Source organism: Sapajus apella, unplaced genomic scaffold (assembly GCF_009761245.1).
Source record: "Sapajus apella isolate SASKATOON/1434 unplaced genomic scaffold, GSC_monkey_1.0 scaffold69, whole genome shotgun sequence".
NCBI lineage: Eukaryota > Metazoa > Chordata > Mammalia > Primates > Cebidae > Sapajus > Sapajus apella.
The window spans coordinates 1241565-1259962 of NW_022437009.1; the positions used below are offsets into that span (position 1 = coordinate 1241565).

General features: G+C 38.5%; 1 protein-coding gene across 2 annotated transcripts in view; it reads left to right on the plus strand.

The window, feature by feature from the left end:
* The window catches only part of TBX15 (T-box transcription factor 15), a 107285-nt gene that overhangs the window by 52842 nt on the left and 36045 nt on the right, over positions 1-18398 (plus strand). For both annotated transcript variants that reach the window (XM_032249589.1, XM_032249590.1), the window contains exons 2-5: positions 3266-3479; positions 8204-8305; positions 9979-10150; positions 11201-11368. In XM_032249589.1, coding sequence (XP_032105480.1) covers positions 3266-3479; positions 8204-8305; positions 9979-10150; positions 11201-11368 — 656 coding nt within the window. The remainder of the gene's footprint in view (positions 1-3265; positions 3480-8203; positions 8306-9978; positions 10151-11200; positions 11369-18398) is intronic.

The following is an 18398-nucleotide window of genomic DNA, read 5'->3' on the forward strand; positions in this document are numbered from 1 at the left end:
AGGGTAGCTTACCTCATAGGTGCTCCTAACACTTCTAGAAGCTTTTAAAAAAAAACCTATATAAAAGTAACAGTAATTTTATTTCAAGATTATAATATTTAAGAAATAATTGAGAATAGAAGATTGCATGGTGCATTCATGTTAGTGCACATGTGGGCTGTTGCCTATATTCTGTATATAAAAGTCACTGGATCCTATTTTGTGAGAGAGTGAAAATCTAGAAGTTCAGGGTATTTCCAGTTAAATAAATAACTGTATTCGAAAATCCTCTTCATGGACAAATACTGCCTATGCCTCCACAGACTTGTCCATTTCTTTTCTAGTAACCATGGGTTCCCCAGGAGTGTTCTAGCCCTCTTAGATCTCTTTCATTTCTGGACTTTTAAGAGTCATCCGAGACAATATGTAATGGTGTGGAAAACTGTGTGGCAATTATTTGTGTTGCTCTCTGATTATTTCTGAATGCTCCTAGTCTCCACTGTACTGCACTGAAAGAGGGGTCCCATTATGTACTTTGTTATTTTCCCAGAATCTAGCACAGTGCTGGGCACATAGTAAGCACTCAATAAACACATAATTAATCAACACTAACGGGGAAACTTCTTAAGGTCTTGGATTCTGTTTCTAATTATCTGCATGGTACTTCATCTAAGGACATATGCTGATAGGTGCTTATTGATTGATTTGATTGAAACTATAAACCCTTATAGAATACTCACTCAATTATTTAACTCCTATGGTAATGTGAATCTGAGCCCCCAGTCTTTTTCCTTATTTAACTTGCCTTGTTCAAAGAGTTTTAAATTTGATGCTTCTAATTGGTTACCTGGGTTATCACTTGTACTGGGGAGGATTCTTACATTCAGGTCATTAGAGGTAGAATCCTTAAGTTCATTCTTTCTCCTTGCACATTGAGGACATAGGCCCCTGTGGTTAAATGGCTTGTCTAAGGTTATTCATTAATCCATTTGATGTTATATTTGAGCCCCTGTTTTGTCTAGATGACATAGTGAGTTAAGGGTAGAGTCACTTATTTCATAATTCTCCAGCCATAGTCCCAATTCCAATCTCAACCTCAATTTAGCTACCATTAAATATTTATCTCATAGTGTAGTGATACCTTTCCTTCCTCTTTCCCCTCCCTAAACATACATTGGAGAAATCATATGTCCAAAATTTCTGCTGGATCCTACTTAGGGTGTCTGTTTCCAATTTTTTATAATTGTGGCACTTTATGGTGGATTTCATAACTCTTTGCTTCCAAAGGCAGGACAATAATATATTTTAGAAATCTTGTTTTGAGGAGTTTTTTGAAAAATTTACAATATCCATCGTAAGTGAGGAGCTCTTAGAATATCCCAGAAACAAAATAGGATTTGGGAATCCATGTCTCAGGGGACATGAATTAGCGTATTTGATTGAGTGTGTGATGATATAATGACTCTGCTACTGAAAGGCATATAGAATCAGGCTAGGATATAGATTTGTCACTCAGCAACAGCTCTCATCTTAGATAAGTACTTCTACTTTTCAGTGCTTGGAGAAGACCAAAAATAGCTGCTGCTCAGTCCTAGGTATAAAATTATGTGCATAGACATGTAAAACCTAGTTATAAAACTTTATAGTTGTTTTATTTGGTGGTGGTGGGGAATGCAGAGGGGGAGGGGAAATGAAAATAGTGACTAAAGTAGTGTTAATGGGTAAACTGAAGTTTTTGGTCAGAAACTTGCCCTTTATTTAGAAGTTTGGTTCGGTTCTTCAGCACCTGAGTATCTTCACAAGCAACTGGTGAGGAATTGGGAAGATGTAGAAAAATGACACTTTTTCCCCTGTGGGCACTTTGTTTTCTGTGGCTTTGAAACAGCTGTTAGATATTCTTGCCAGAGATGCTGCCTGGGTTGCAAGAGAAAAAAGTCAGTGACCAAGGGAAAGAAAAGTAAAGGAAACGTGGGATGTATTGATCACAGGGCTGCAAACCTGCTGCAGGTAAGTGAGGTTGGCAGCAAGGTGATTTGGCATTCTGTCTCATTCTTTTTCCATCTTACTAGTGCCAAGGACTGATGCTCAAGAAGCTCTGACCCTTGACAGCAATGAAAAGTCACTTGTCAGAGTAAAACACTTGTTTCCAGCCTTTACTCATGTATGTATTTATCTTCAAGGAAAGCAATCAGAATTCTGGATGTTAAGGGTAGGTTAGAGAAATGGATTCTTAGGCTTGACCTGCAGTGTCATTTGATTTTAGGAGATTACACTAGATTATCTGAATTTGAAAAATTTTAGGACACACAATTCTTGGCATGAAGCTCCTAAAGGTAAATGTTTAAAATTCCAGAAAATCTTCCCTGATGTATCTGGCCCTAGCCTTCTCCATCAGTTGGCTTACCCTGCCCCCTCAGCCCCACTTCTCTTCACTAGTACAGAAGACACAGGAAAGGACCATCTGGCCCAGCACGCCAACTTTTTATTTGGTTGCTCTCAATCCCACCTTCCTGTTTGGATCACCCCTCCCCTCTGCCCATACTTCAGAAACCAATCAAGGTGTCTCCTGAACTCATTTACTCCCTTTGTTTCAACTGCCTTTTTGGGTAACTTTTTCCATATGCTTACATCCTCGCCTCACAACAGAGGTTTTTTTCCCATCTGAAATGCCCTGATTAGACTCCTAGGAAAAACCATTTACTCAAATATATGACAAAATACTTCTAAAGATCCCAAGCAGCTTTTCATTACTTTTCATGGCCATGACTTATGTAAGTAGAGGAAAAATTTCTGTGTTTAAAAATAACTGACAGGCAGTGATGCTGAGTGGTATGGAACTGAAGAACATATTGTTAGCACTGAATCTTTACTCACACAAATGAGATAGTCAAATCTAGGTTTGGACCTATAACCTATAATTATTTTAGTTTAATTTGGCATTTATTTTGTTGCCCCAGTTTGGCCTCATTCCCTTCCACATGGTGACATTAGTACTATTTATATTGCCTGTTGTGGACCAATTTTCTTCAGCTGTTGCTAAAACTTACTAAAATGCCAGATGTCATGTTGGAAACATGAAACCTGAAAGAAGGTCATAAATCACAAAAACAAACCATAAAAAATAATAAAATACCCTGAGTGCTGTGCTCTGGAGCTTCCCAGCTTTAAGTCTCCTTTTGTTCACCCCTCTCCCCACTTCACTGCATTCCCCACCCCCATCTTTTAGGGCCAGGGGTGAGGGGAGCTCAGCAGTTTCTCACCTAAGGCTTGATTGTTTATTTTGCAGATTCCGAGCAGAGCACTGGTTCAGACTCTGAGGTGCTCACTGAGCGGACTTCCTGCTCCTTCAGCACTCACACTGACCTGGCCTCTGGCGCTGCAGGCCCTGTGCCTGCTGCCATGTCTTCCATGGAGGAGATTCAAGTAGAGCTTCAATGTGCTGACCTCTGGAAGCGGTTCCATGATATTGGAACTGAAATGATTATCACCAAAGCAGGCAGGTAAGGACAAATTCCTTTGAGTGGTCAGATTTAAAGAATCTGCAGAAGTAGGAACCATTACATTCTTCCATTCTTATTTATTTGTGATGGTATCAATGAAACCAAAGCAGCTTGCACTCACTTTTTTGCATTTGGACATCTTGGTAAAGTGGTTCTGTTGTGTTTGCTGTGACTGTGTTATTTTCCTCCAAGGGCCAATCAAATGTAAATCATGTAAATCATAAACATTTTCTACCTACAAGTGTATTTCAGCTAGTACTAGAAATCCATGGTATCTTAAGAGCCAATATGTATATTTCCAAAGCAAGCGTTTACTTCACAATTAAATACTTCCAAGAATTTTGCTTCTCTAATAACAACTTGCATCTTCTAAAGTATTTCAAGCAACAATGCTTTCGTAATAATTTTTTAAAAGAATTGGCTTGTTGCATATTCTGAGCCCTGTTGACAGTCCATTGTGTTTCATCACTGGCTTGAAATTATTACACAACTTTAATGGTAACCTATGGAATTTCTTGCAAAACTGTTTTTCTAGGATTACAAAGTTTTAAAAACACAGTTTTTCTTAAAGTAGACACTTTTAGTTAAGCTACTCCTTTATTGCTATGTTTCAGCTCTCCATAGTTAAGTATCTATTTTATGCTGGACACTCAACATACGTCTTTGGAAGTTTACTGGAATCCCATGAGGTTGGACATAATCATTCCATACATGGATTAGGATGCAGAGGATGAAAGACATTAGTTAGCTTGGCTGAGGGACATGGGTACTAAGAGGCAGCTCCAGAATTCTGTATAAATCTAAGCGGCTCTAAAACAGTGGTCTCAACTTTGAACTGTTAAGAAATGGCTGTAGTTAGCCCCTTGGATTCAAAATGAAACGATTTAGATACAATTAAATTTGGGCTGGGCGCGGTGGCTCATGCCTGTAATCCCAGCACTTTGGGAGGCCGAGGAGGGTGGATCACCTGAGGCCAGGAGTTCGAGACCAGCCTGGCCAACATGCCGAAACTCCATATCTACTAAAAATACAAAAATTAGCCAGGCATGGTGGCATGTGCCTGTAATCCCAGCTACTTGGGAGGTGGAGACAGGAGAATTGCTTGAAGCCAAAAGGCAGAGGTTGCAGTGAGCTGAGATCGCGCCACTGCATTCCAGCCTGGGTGACAGAGTGAGACTCCATCTCAAAAATAAAAATAAATAAATAAATTTGGACTAAGCATTTCAGCATATAGAAATAGTTCATTGAAATTAAGCAAAACAGTTATGCTACTTTTGTATTTTCAAGGCCATTGTACATAATCTCACATGTCATGGGGATCCCATCTTACTGATCATGAGCTGTTTTCATGAACTTAGCCATTTAAAGTAAAATGACATTTTGATTGAGTACACTTTACCTATGTGCATATAAGGAAACCTCCAAATACAATAAGATATGACAAAAACATGAAGTCAAAATAAACCTGAAATTTTGTTTATTTTCTTTCTCTTCTGGAACTCTATTCCTTCTGTCAGTAGTGAATAAAACCACTAAAGACTTCCCAGGGGCAGCAGCTGGGCTAGATAATTATGTCCAGTACCATCTCTTTTTTGTTGCTTGGGTCTCAGTGTACTTCTGTTCCACATTTTGGGGTGTGAAGGCTTGGGAAAAAAACAAAGTAACTCAAGGAATCTTTTTGTTTGTTTTGTTTTTGGTAGAAGAGTTGGTTTGGAGAAAGGAAAAATATTACAATTGTTTATAAGATTTTCCAGTTTCATTCTGGGGTTTTTACTTTATTACTCCTGGGTCTGTGTATTATAGTCATGTTTGTTCCTGATATCACTCCCTTATTCCCTGTGCTTCAGTGAATTGAGTTCATTTGAGCATCTCCTTGACAACCTTCTTGTGACTCATTTTGTAATTTCTTCTGCAGTATTTTCATTTACACATCTATGATTTCACAAATCCACCTTAATATCTGGATAAATCTACATATGCCTCAAGACAAACACATAGTTTGTTCTTTAGTAGTAATTGAAATCCTTTGTTTAGGGTTTCAATTAGTTCTGTATTCAGTTGCTTCAACTGTTGTTACTATCATTCTCCTCAGATAATTCTGAAGCAACTCAGAAACATACATATAAGGCTTTCTCATCTGTGAATTTTCTTTATTCCTCCTCATTCTCCTGGTTGATTTCTTGCTTCTCACTCATTTTTCTTCCTAGACAGTATTGTCAGTATCCTTTTCCGTTTTAATTCCAATCTCCATCTTCTTAGTTATGTTAGTTATATATGGCTTTCTTTTCTTTTAGATGATGTTAGTCACCATCTACCTCCCCCCACCTGCTAAAATGTAATCCTATTGATTCAGAACTACTGAAATCTACAGAGCCCTCAATCTTTGAGTATACCAACCCAACCTGCATAATCAGCACCATGGACAGAGGTGCTTGCAAGGATTAACGGGTTTAGAAGACAAAAGAACTGGCCTAAATTTAGCCATAAAATTAAAACCAAACATATCTCTTTTTGTGAAACATGAAAGGTTAAGTTTTCTTTAGAATTTTGTGGCTTCACTTGATAGTCTATGCTAAAATGCAGACAAAAAAAAATGCAAAATTTTTAAGAACAGAATTCAAAGGTAGTCATAGAATTTTAAAGCAAGAGGGCACTGTAGAAGAATATGTAGCCTGTTTCCTTTGCTTTATAGGTGATGAAGTTAAATGGCTTATCCAAAGTCACATTGTTCATTCATTTTAGAAGTTGGGTCCTGGAAAGAGACAGGTAGCTTCTCCATTCAAGGTCATATAACTGTTCCAGACAAAACAGATATTGAATTTAAAACATCTAACTCCTTTTTTTGTAAAGTCATGAAGAAAAGAAGTCTATAGAGATCGGTAGCTTCTCCATTCAAGGTCATATAGCTGTTCCAGACAAAACAGATGTTGAATTAAAACACCTAACCCTGTTTTTGTAAAGTTATGAAGAAAAGAAATCTGTCTCATTCATGTAATACAGGCTCTGTAGGTGACTGGGGAGAACCATATTTTCTTATCTCAGTAAGTGAGAGGACGTTTGCCACATCTCTGGCAAGATGCCCTTCAAACATTTACATATACAGGAAAGCTATAAATCAGTGTTATTAAAAAGGGAATTACTGATCTGTATTTAAATGTGTAGATCGAGTTTCCCAAATTTTTGGAAAGAATTAATGTGAATTAAAGCGTCTAACCTATAGTGAATGTTAGATTTAGTCAGTATGAGTATTCCATCATCAGATTTAATTAGCCCACCATAAGGCAAAAGTATGAGGCTTTTACATAAACATTGTGATGGTAGGGGGAGAAAATTTTAAATGAGATACTCACAGAAGCTTCTGAAGAGTAATACGGTGGAGAAAGATGAAATAGTTATGTATGTATTAATTTTTTAACTATTTAAGAATTAGCCACCATTTCTATTAAAGGACCGTGATCCCTCTTGTGCTTTCCCTCAGATATGATTATAATGTTACTGACCTATTGCCAGGGGATGTTAGCCCTTTGGGCTGCTTTCCCTGGATGAGTGGTAAGTGTGTAACTAGCACAGAGAGCCTCTCCTGTGACCAACCAGTGCATATTTGCAAGATGGCTGTCTGAGGTCAGGATATGGTCTATGGCCATGAAATGGAGCAAAGCCAATTAGGCCATATGTGGATCAAGCCTGTGACCTTGACCTCATTAGCACTGTGCTCTGCCCAACTCAACTAACTAGCCCCAGATGGTTAAGCTTAATGCAGTATTTTGTATACAAGTAGCCTAGAGCACATTCAGAGCAATCCAAATTTTTGAACTGAGGACTTTTTATGCCTGGCTTGATACAAAAGAGCTTGAGCTTGATGTTTTTCGTCTTTCTTATGGTTAAAGAAGAATAGTGAACTTTATTCTAGACTTGTTGAAACTCAATACCTCTTTTGGGCTGCTCTGTCTCCTCCTCTCTTCAATTATGAGAGAAGTTGTAAAGTGCTGTATCCTGACCTCACTTGCTTTTTGGTAAGTTTAACAAGCCATTGTGGTAGAAACAAGGTATTTCCCAGAGGCCACTAGAATTCATTTGGTATTTGCTCCCAATTCCACAGAGGCCTTCCTCTGACACACACGTTGACAGCCTGAGAACTTGCAGAAAATTTTCTACAGTTTCATGCATTAAAAATCTTGGTGGCTATTTGTTTGGAGATTGGCAGCGCCTTCCTTTTTTCTTTTTTTTCTTGAGAGAATATTTTTAGAGTGGTTGTTTTTAAATAAACTCAGTTGAAGATATTTTATGATCACTTGCAATAAACTGAAAAGCTCTTTGGATTGTAAGAAGAGTGCAAGTTGCTGTACTTACCTTTAAAAAGATTATAGCTAATAGGAAATGTATGCGTGGCTACACACATGCACACACATGTCTATGCATACATATATATCATAAGAAACATTAACTAAAAATACAAAACAGGGTGTGATATGAACCCTTGGATAGTATGAATCATCAAATAGGTCAATTTAAGTTAAGAAGAGATACCATTTCAGTAGTGTAAGTCTCCAGTATATTTTATAGTGGTAATTTCCAAAGTGGAAAAAATTAGCCAACTTTGAGGATTAGAGAACATTGGAATTTGATATGCCTAGAGTACCTATTAAGAATACATTTTTAAGCATTTACCCCTGCTACTTCTCCCACTCTGATTTCTGAGCTTTCTGTTTTACTCCTCTTCATAGGAGGATGTTTCCTGCCATGAGAGTGAAAATCACTGGCCTAGATCCACACCAGCAATACTACATAGCAATGGACATTGTGCCTGTGGACAATAAAAGATACAGGTAACAGTAACTCTGGGATGTGGAAATGTGGGTATTACCAGCATTCCAAGACAGTTCTTCAGACCCCTTAGAGGAGGCATTTCAGCAATGCACACTGTACAGGGAACAAGGAATGGAGAATATGTCAGAGAACCAGGTGAAAGTGTTAATTTTGGTCTGGGATTCCCCCCTATGTCCCTGGACAGAATGGGGTTATAGTGCCCCACGAGGTAGCAAAAATCAAGTGGATCTTAAGTCTAAAATTAATTTAGCTAACATTGAAAGTGATTAGCATATTGAGTAATTTGGTTTGTGAAATACTAAATGAATGGAGGTGATTTATTTTGGAGAGAGGAAGGTGAGGTGGAACGATGAAGCACATTAAAATGATTATTTGATGGATCACCCCATAGATGATGGAGAGGAAGAATAGGAGAACTGGGTAAAATTTTAAGAAGAATATCTACTTACGAAGAATTATTATTCATTGATATGGGTTGTAAGTGAGTTTGTTAAGTAATTTTCCCTCAAACTGATTAAAAGCCAACGTAATCCTTGTGTATCTTGGATGGCTTATACATAGCTCTTGCCAGAAAAAAAAAGAGTTATGGCTTATTTGTTCTCTTGAGATCTCACTAAAATCATTAAATCGTTACTCATTTTTGAAATATCTAAAGTCTGAGAACTTGGCCCTAAACCCATGAATTTGGAGGCAACAGTTGATGAAAAAGGCTAGGACTAGTATGGCAAGCAGGGAGACAGCTGGCCGAGAGAGACACAGTCTGGATTTCAAAACTTAGGAGAAAAGATGCTTCCAGCTAGTTTTAGAGGATTTTGGGAGCTGTGATTTGGACTGAGTGCCTCTATTTCTCAGGGTCCAGGTCCCATGTGGTCCTTTAGAACTGAGAAGCAGGGAAGTGCCAGATCCATGGAGATGTTTCTTCTGAACTATGAGAAAATTGGCCAAGTTGGGAAACCAGACTTCCTCTGCTACCAAACAACATCCTGTTTCCAGTGACTTTGTGGGAAAATAATGTAGAAGATGATATTCAAAATGGGTTCATCAAAGACAATGTGAACTGGGGGTATTTGGCATTGTTTCTGGAATGGCTGCAGTGAGGCAAAGGCCCATCACAGAAATGCCCCAAAGTCCAGATTCTTAGCAAGGAAATGGTTAACCATTGAGAGACTTGGAAGGGCTCTGCACATGGCTGCATTTTATAGGACAATATGGAAGATGTTTTTAATAAGGAACAAAATCCTGAACAAATGGCCAAGGGATTATATGGTTTGCATTTGAAAGGTGAAAGGTTGCAGTAAAATGCCTTTTCTATAGCTAGACATGTGAGTTCAGGATGCCTGTGTGCGCACAGGGGTGCATGCCATGGAGACAGGGAAGAAAGAAAGAGGACTGTGAGAATGTTTTCCTTGCAAGGGCTGTAGATTTGATCATTAACCACAATATTTCTCTGCTCTCCCACTCCATCTTTTTGTCCATTTCTGTCTCTATTTCAATTTCTTGGTTATCCACCCTTCTCTCTTCCTCCTTTGATTCTCTGTTTCTTTCCCATCACTTCTCCATTCATGTCATCTCTTTGTTTTACTCTCCTCTTCCTTGTCTCAATTTATTTCCTGGGCCACTGTCTCTTCTCTGCCTCTGTCTCTGAATTCCCCTCTCTTCCTCTTTATCTCAGATATGTGTATCACAGCTCCAAGTGGATGGTGGCTGGCAATGCTGATTCCCCTGTGCCCCCAAGAGTTTATATACACCCTGATTCTCTAGCTTCTGGAGACACCTGGATGAGACAGGTGGTCAGCTTCGACAAACTCAAGCTCACCAACAATGAATTGGATGATCAAGGACATGTGAGTCAAGGAATCCCATCTCCCCTTTCTTTCTCTCTTCCCCGATTTGCCTTAGAGCTGGCTAGCCCCAGGCTTTTTCAAATAGGTGAAATAAGAATTTCCATGCCACTTTAAGTCATTTTAAGTAAGTAAGCATAAAAGTGGTTTTTTTTCCAGTTAAATTCCATTTATTACAAATCTAACATTTAGCAAACATCTGTTATGCATCAGGTTGTGTTTATCAGATAAAGTCCTTGTACTTCAGAGGCTTACTGTCCAGTCGAGGAGGCAAGACAGAGAAACACGACAAATTAACCGGTGGTAAAAGAAATCACAACATTCAAATAACCCACAAGGCAGTAAAACAAGTGAAAAAAGTGAATGACAATTTCAGCTAATTTGTCAAGGAATTTATGAATTTATAGGGGAGACTAACTCTTAAGACTTTCCAGGTATAATTAGAGCATGTGATGTTATTAATTTATCTTTGGCAGTGAAACACATACTGAATTTCAACTGAGTGGCAGGACTCATAGTGGGTGCTATGGGAAAATTGAATTAGCTAAAACTATTCCTTCCACCTTCAAGGAAACAACAATTTTCTGAAGGTGCGAAAACCCATATCTACCATTTACTCTCACGTAACATAAAATAATGTTCACCTATCTAATAATGAATGCATAATCGGATGTAGAATTTAAAAGACAGCTTGAACACATGCTGAAAATTTGAAGCTGGAGGGACAACTTGTCACATGGCAGAGGTTCGGTTCTGAGACCTTTTAATGAAGTGTTGTCCATTAGTACTAGAGTAGTCATTCAGCATTGTCCATTTCAAGCAAACATATTACATCTACCATCCATGATAAGGATGTCCTGCTATTTGGTTCCATGTAATGCTAGTTAATCACTTAGTCCTTCCTGGGCAAGTATACTGATTTCTAGCTTTCTGTACATCTCACCTTCAATCTATGCTTCTTCTATAGTGCTTCTACTTAGTGATTTGTTTGCATGAGAGCAGAATGTAGGTTCTTTAAAGCCAAGCCTGGCACAATTCGCCTTTTTATTTCAGATCATTTTGCACTCTATGCACAAATACCAGCCTCGAGTTCATGTGATTCGCAAAGACTTCAGCAGCGACCTTTCACCCACTAAGCCTGTTCCTGTTGGGGATGGGGTGAAAACGTTCAACTTTCCTGAGACTGTGTTCACCACAGTTACAGCCTATCAGAACCAGCAGGTAAGAGATGGCCCTTGAGAGCCTTCTGCTACATCTCCTTTCAAAAGAGTCTGTTCATGCTTTTGGCAATAAGTGCTTAGTCCTGCATGGCACTGACGAGTTAATATGAGATATAACAGTTCTGCAGTACACACAGGGCATTGGTGATAACAGTATGGTAGTGCCTAGTAAGAGCTTACATGGTCTAGGTTTAGATCAGAGACAAGATCTTGACCAAGAGGACCAAACCTATTAAATTATTTTTATATTATTCTCTGTACTTGCACCTGTGTTCATGATCTCTACTACATCCCAGCAAATGATCCTCGTCATTTGGAATTCCTTTGCAAGTACTGAGGTTTGAGTCATGCCTTCTCTCTTATCTACAGTTTTCTGTGTATCCTTCCACCAGGCTACATCAAAGTCATCAAGCTGTTGTGGGTCTATTTAAGATCCACCACTTCCACTTACACTTTCAGATTAAATTTACTTCTGTGTGACCACCAGCCACATCCTAAGATCTGTAAGTTTTTATATCCGTAATACATTCATTCATTCCATAAATATTTATTGAGAACGTACTATGTTCCAGGTTTAGCACAGAAATAGAGTTGATTAAGATGCTTTTTTGTTTGTTTGTTTAAGAAAAGAAGAATTTTAGTTGGATGAAAGACATATAAATACATAATGATAGTACAATGAAATAGTTCAATGACAGAGATGTTTCTTGCTTTGTGGAAGAAAGAATGTTTTCCTGGAAGAGTTGACACTTTTCTGATGTTGACACACACATACACACACACACACACGAACTAGCCAGAAGAATACAGGAAAAATATGTATAGAGGAGGGGGGAGGAGAAGTAAAGTCTGAAATTATTGTGGGCTTTCCAAATTTTTCTTTTTGAGCAAGGTGGCTAGGTGGACTTACAAGTGGTCTCACTTTATGTAACTTCCTGAAAGTTGCATGAGGATGTCATTTTTGTTAATTGGATTGGATTTAATTGTTCATCAAAATATGTAATTATAAAGATACTGCAGTGAACCTTTTTTCAAAACAAAGACATGTTTTGTTTGTTTATCTTGCTTGAAAATGTGCTTAATTTGGGGCCTACTGAAGCAAAGTGAATGTACACTATTATACTCAATATCTTTTGTATTGGATACTCTGCTTTGTGCTCTAACAATGAAAGCAATGGATAGAAAAACATTCATTTATTCTTCTTGTGAAGTGCTTATTATGTGCCAAGCAGCTGAAGGTGAATTATGTAAGTATGGACTCATTGTGGTTCTTCTGGATAAGATTCCTTAGATATTATTTACTTTCAGAGGAATTTGACATACAACAGCCGTTAGTTCACTAAATGAGAAAGTGTATACAGTGTTAGACTTTCTCTGCAGCTGTAAATTGTTTCCAACTTCAGATTTTCCTTTTGGATAGCACATTTGATCTATAGAAGAGTTTAGTTTGGTTTGGGTGCTATTTAAAAGCTAATAAACTGTCTCAAACTCCTTAGGTAGTAAAATTGCAGAGGACATAAAGGATCCACACAGAAAACTGTAATAATTAAGATTTTTCAAGTTATGATACAAGAAATAGTATCAATACAGACATGGCCTTTGGAGCAACCAGAACTTTGGGATTAGTTCTGGCTCAGACGAAGGGAAGTAAGAGTCTGAGTTCTTTGGATAACTGATTAGACTCTTCTAAGAATATTCCAGCCACCATTTTAAATAGTTTCTGATGAAGGCAGTGATGTGACAATAAATATTTGAACATCAGAATTTACCTTGCAGAACACTGAAGAATGAGCATTCTACTGCCTCACTGAGATCAGTTGTAGAGGCCAGGAAAGCCATTATTGTAACCCAAGTTGAAACTAGAAAGCTACAACTCACTTTGACAATGAAAGAGGGCCAAGCATGGGTTTCTGACATCTCCTTCACATCCTTCACCTTCTTTCACAGACAGTGTTCTAGCATATGAGTACATTCTACTCATAGAAATATTTTGTTTACATCTGGGCCGAAGTGGAGCAGGACATCATGGTTAAGGTCATAAAATTGGGCAGCAGATAAACTTGGTTTGATTTCTGATCTTTTCTCTGACACTATGTGGCATTAATTCCTTTCAATTTGTGTTTCTGGTCTTGAAAATGTGCCTGTCTCATAGTTATGAGGACTAAATGAGGGAACATGTATAAATTCATGGACACAAGCCTGGCATCTAGTTAGCAGTAGTTAGCCTACGTTTCTCTGTGGCTGGGTTTGCACAGGCATGAAAAGTGGGGCATAGAAGCAATTTTAAAGAATAAATTGCTTATTAGGGAAAAAAGTGCATTGTTGGAAATTGGAGGAGCTGCAATGGCTCTCAAAGGAATTATAATCCATAGGTAACTAGTTTGATCTCTCTGTCGTCATATCATATTGGTAAATTCATGATGTGCTGACATTCAAAATAGATGAGTCATACTCATTGCTGTCCATTTTGGGATCAAGATGACAGCTTTTGCCTGTTTAACAAGCCCCTAATCCCTGGATAAATCAACAAGCATGATTATTTAATGTTCTTTTTGGCTGCGTAGATATGATATAATACAGTAATAATCTAGTAATACAAAATAACCTTGGGCCTTTCCCCCAGGAATCCTGAGGTTTGCACCCTATAGGTCAGAGCTGTTACCTAGCTATACTTTTCAGACTTGTTCTGAAGATGCCATGTAGCATAAATTGTTCTCTTTTGTGAGCTATTTTCACCTATTACTGTGTTTTTATTCTTCTTGACATTCTGGAATGAGAACAATCAATATGACAAAATTATTTACTTCATCTATTTCTTTTTAAGGACATGGTTAGGAGGGCTATGAGAGAGTAAAGAGGAAAAAATTTAGTGGTAGGTTGTTAATGTTCTCAGGAACTCGTTTGGGGAAACACTGAAGAAAAGACAGTAGAAGGAGTGTAACGGAAATGGAACACTGCCCAGACTTTCTAAGGAAAAGCAGTGTCCTGCTCCACAGATAGCAATGGGCCAGACATTTAGAGACCTGGGTTTTGGTCTTAAATTCTCTACTGGCTACACATGTTGCTCTGAGCAAGTTGTGTTTTTTACAATAATTGTGCTTTACTTTCTTCTTCTAGAAAACGAGGAGTTGGCCTATGCTTTACTTACAAGGTCCCCGATAGCTGTGAAATTCTAATTTAGCCCTCTTTTTTTCTGCATGATTTTTAATGAGGATTGGGAGCAATTGTTATAAACCAAGACAATCACCAGGATTTTCAACTACTGAAAATTATCAGAGGCTCATGTCCGAAAATGTTTTTTTTATTCACCAGATATTCTAGACCAATACATTTTTAGTAAGTCTACATTTGAGGGGTATGAACATGGTGTTTTGTACACAAAATATTCCCCAACTTACTATTTATTTGTGACTCTTTTCAATTCTCCTGTTGTTTTTGTTTTTTGTTTGTTTGTTTTTTGGGACAGGGCCTTGCTCTGTCACCCAGGCTGGAGTGCAGTGGTGTCAACATGGCTAACTGCAGCCCTGGCCTCCTGGGATCAAGCCATCCTGTTGCAGCAGCTTTCTGTGTAGCTGGGACCACAGGGCAGGTATCACCATGCCCATCTAATTATTTTAATTTTTTTGTAGAGATGGGGTCTCGCTTTGTTGCCCAGGCTAGTCTTGAACTCCGGGGCTCCAGCGATTCTCTCACCTTAACCTCCCAAAGTGTTGAGATTACGGGTGTGAGCCTCCCATTGTTAGACTCTGTGTTCCTATTGACTCCCATCTTGTCACCCAAGTTGAACACCTGGCTGTTAAGACATTCAGTCTGCCACTAATGTCTTTTGCTTCTACTGATAGAATACATTCTTCTTTCTAATCTGATTGGTTTTGCCCTTGTTTTGTTTCTGCCTACCCCCACCTTGGGTTCTTATGATAGCTTCCAATTAGGTCACCTGGACTGCAAGCTTAATGTGTCACAAGCCATCCTATACATCATTGTGAAGCACAGTGATATGCACCATTTCTATGCCAAAAATTGTCAATGACTCCTCAGCACCTGGGGAGTCAAGTCCTCAACCCCGAGTTTTTCCAATAATTTCCTCTGTGGCTAATCACCAACTACATTTCTAGGCTCAATTTCTGTTATTCCTCATCACACATCCCCAAGAGTGTCGCCATCTGGTTAGATTTTTACTATTGCCTGAACTTTGTAGCCTCCTTGCCTCTCTATGTTCTGTTTTCTTTTCCAGGAATGCCCTTTCCTTTCATTTTTATCTGTCTTGATTTTTTTGTACTTTTCAAAAATTCGGTGAAAATACCATCCCCTACCACTTTATTTCACATTTTCAGCTGCAAATGAGCTCTCCCCAGTTAGAACTGTTAGGGCTCTGCACCTCTCTCATGACCTCATCATGTTGTAACTCTGGCATGCTTGTCCAATCTTCCCCTTGATATTTTGAGCTTTTTAAGAACAAAAGTTGTACATTTTACAAATAAACAGGGTGATGTAGAAAACACGAATTTGAGAGTTAGGAGACTTGAATTCTACTGCCAACTCTGCAGTTGATGTACTGCTTTTGGCAAATCACTCTACCTTAGCATTCTCATTTGCAAATTGATGATTTGGTCTGAATCGGTACTAGTCTATGGAGAAATTTTTTATGGTCCACTAAAAAATGAGAAAAATAAAGAAGTATAGGGACTTTCATGAACGTAGATATTCACTTTAATAGATTTTTTTTTGTCTTTCCCACTGTTTTGATACAAAAATGTCCCTTCATTTATGAAATTATGAGACAGGGGAGAGTAGATAGATGTTAACTGTCTCCATTTGGTAGAATGAAAGAATGGGATTTAATGTTGATTCCTCAAATGATGGGAAAGGGATTAGAATTGGCCTATAACATTCTGAAGCACAGCTCCATAATTCTAAGATAGTTCTGTCTGCCCTATATTGCATAGCACTGAATATATATCAGCAAATGACTGAAATGAAACTAAATGAATGATTAGCTAACATGACTCTAACACTGGTTTTTTAAATATATCTCTGGTTCTGTTTCTCTGCATATAAGTATTAGTAAAGAGAGCTTTTCTATTTTCATGGAATATTTTATGCTTTTCTTTCCCCTTTTTCCATTCCTTCCTTCCATGCTTGCTACTGATCAATAGACTCCCAGGGTTGCTAGCATACTGAAGTTATTATTACTATTATTTGCTCTCTGTGTGCCAACTTGGCACGTCTATGGCAGAGAGGAAGGTGCAGCATGCCCAGAATCTCTTCATGGAGTATAAAGTGCTAGATGTGGGAATAAAGGTGACTCAACGCTCTATGCTTTTTCGTAGAAGAATTTGAAGCCAAAATATCCTCATGGAATTAGGAAGAAATTTACGTTGCAAAGTCTTTGTCTTCTCTAAGGGCAAAAGACTGCTGAATGTTGATTTTTGTTTTCAAACAGGAAACTAGACTTCTCAAAGACATGGCCCTGTTCTCCCCAGGTAACACAGTCTTATTTCTTGATGAGAATTGGCTACATGAACCAGATAGGAAGTCGGAAACCAGAGCCAGATTTGTGTGAGCAAATCCAATAGGATTTCTGAGCCACTCATTGTGGTCTAGACTAGTGAGCCGTTTCGCTGGGTCAAATCAGGGCGGATTTTTTTTTCATATGGGCTAAGGTTTTTTTGTTTTGTTTTGTTTCCCCCCGTATGGAAAACCTCTCAAGCAATATAGTACAAAATAAAAATAATGAAGAGTGTTAATAAGAGAAGGCCCTTTCAGGCTTGGTACTGTAAAACCATACTCAGGATATTCAAGTTTCATTTCCTTTGCAAGTTGTGCTATTTACGTCTGCCCTGTGCACTGTGAAGTATACCTCATTTATTAACTGCCTCCATGTTACTAGGCAAGAAGTCCGTGACAATGATTAAAATTAATGGTGGCAAGTCGGCAACCACCCCCTTCTGTGGCTCGGTCTTCTATAATTCAAACAACACAAGTCAGTATAACGTTATTTCCAAATAAAATCGGTAAAGAAAAATGCTTTTACAACCTCTGCATTTTCCCTGCCTTCTCATTATTACTGGACCAAGCTTGAACATGTAGACCAGTAGACTTGTTTTAGTCACATAGGAGGTTGCTAATAGACCTTGTTTTGACTGAATGAACACTTAGGATTTTTGTCTATAATGCCTGTAGTGAAAGCAAATAGAATCGAGAGCATTGTTTGGTCTAGATTATCTAAAGCTTTGGTACTCTTGAGCCCTGGCTCTCACATCAGCGTTTATTCATTTACTCCCTCATTGAATAAATAATCATTGAGTATGTCACACTAAGTTCTGCTTTATTAAATGGTATATAAAACAGACATGGTTCCTACCTGTGGTCCAGGGGGAGTTACATTTAGTAAACATGTAAATACAAAAATACATGTGTAATTACCAATTGCGTTAAGAGCAAAGATGGAATGAAAAAGGATGCAGTTAAAAGGAGTTGCAGAAGTATTTTATTTTAGGGGATGATCAGAGCAGATCTCTCTCAGGAGATAACATTTTGGCTGAGACTTAGGACAAGGAGTCAGCTATGTGCAAAGCAGAGAAGTTAGCGTTTAAATCAGGTTGTAGAGCAGATGTGAGTGGCCTGAGCATAGAAAGCTGGGCACATTCCCGCACTGGGAGCATCTCAGTTTGCTTGAGTTGCTCAGCCTGCCCTGAGCCCGTGGATCAAGGCAGGGGAGTGTGAGCAGGTTGGAGAGACAGGCCAGAGCAAGGGCCTGCTGGCTCTGCAAGTCTGGGAAAGAAATTTGGGTTAAATTCTGAGCAGCAGTGGTCACTAAAGAGAATGACATGGTCCAGTTACATGTTAACAAAGACTACGTGGGGTGCTGGGTAGAGAAGAGATTTTACAGGGAGGAGAACGGAAGAAACAAGTTTAGTTTTAAGGCTACTTAGAATAGCTCAGTCAGGAGATGATGAGGATGTGGGCTAAGGTCAGAGAGGTGGAGATAGATAGCTATATTTGGGTCTAACTGAAACATATACTTGTGG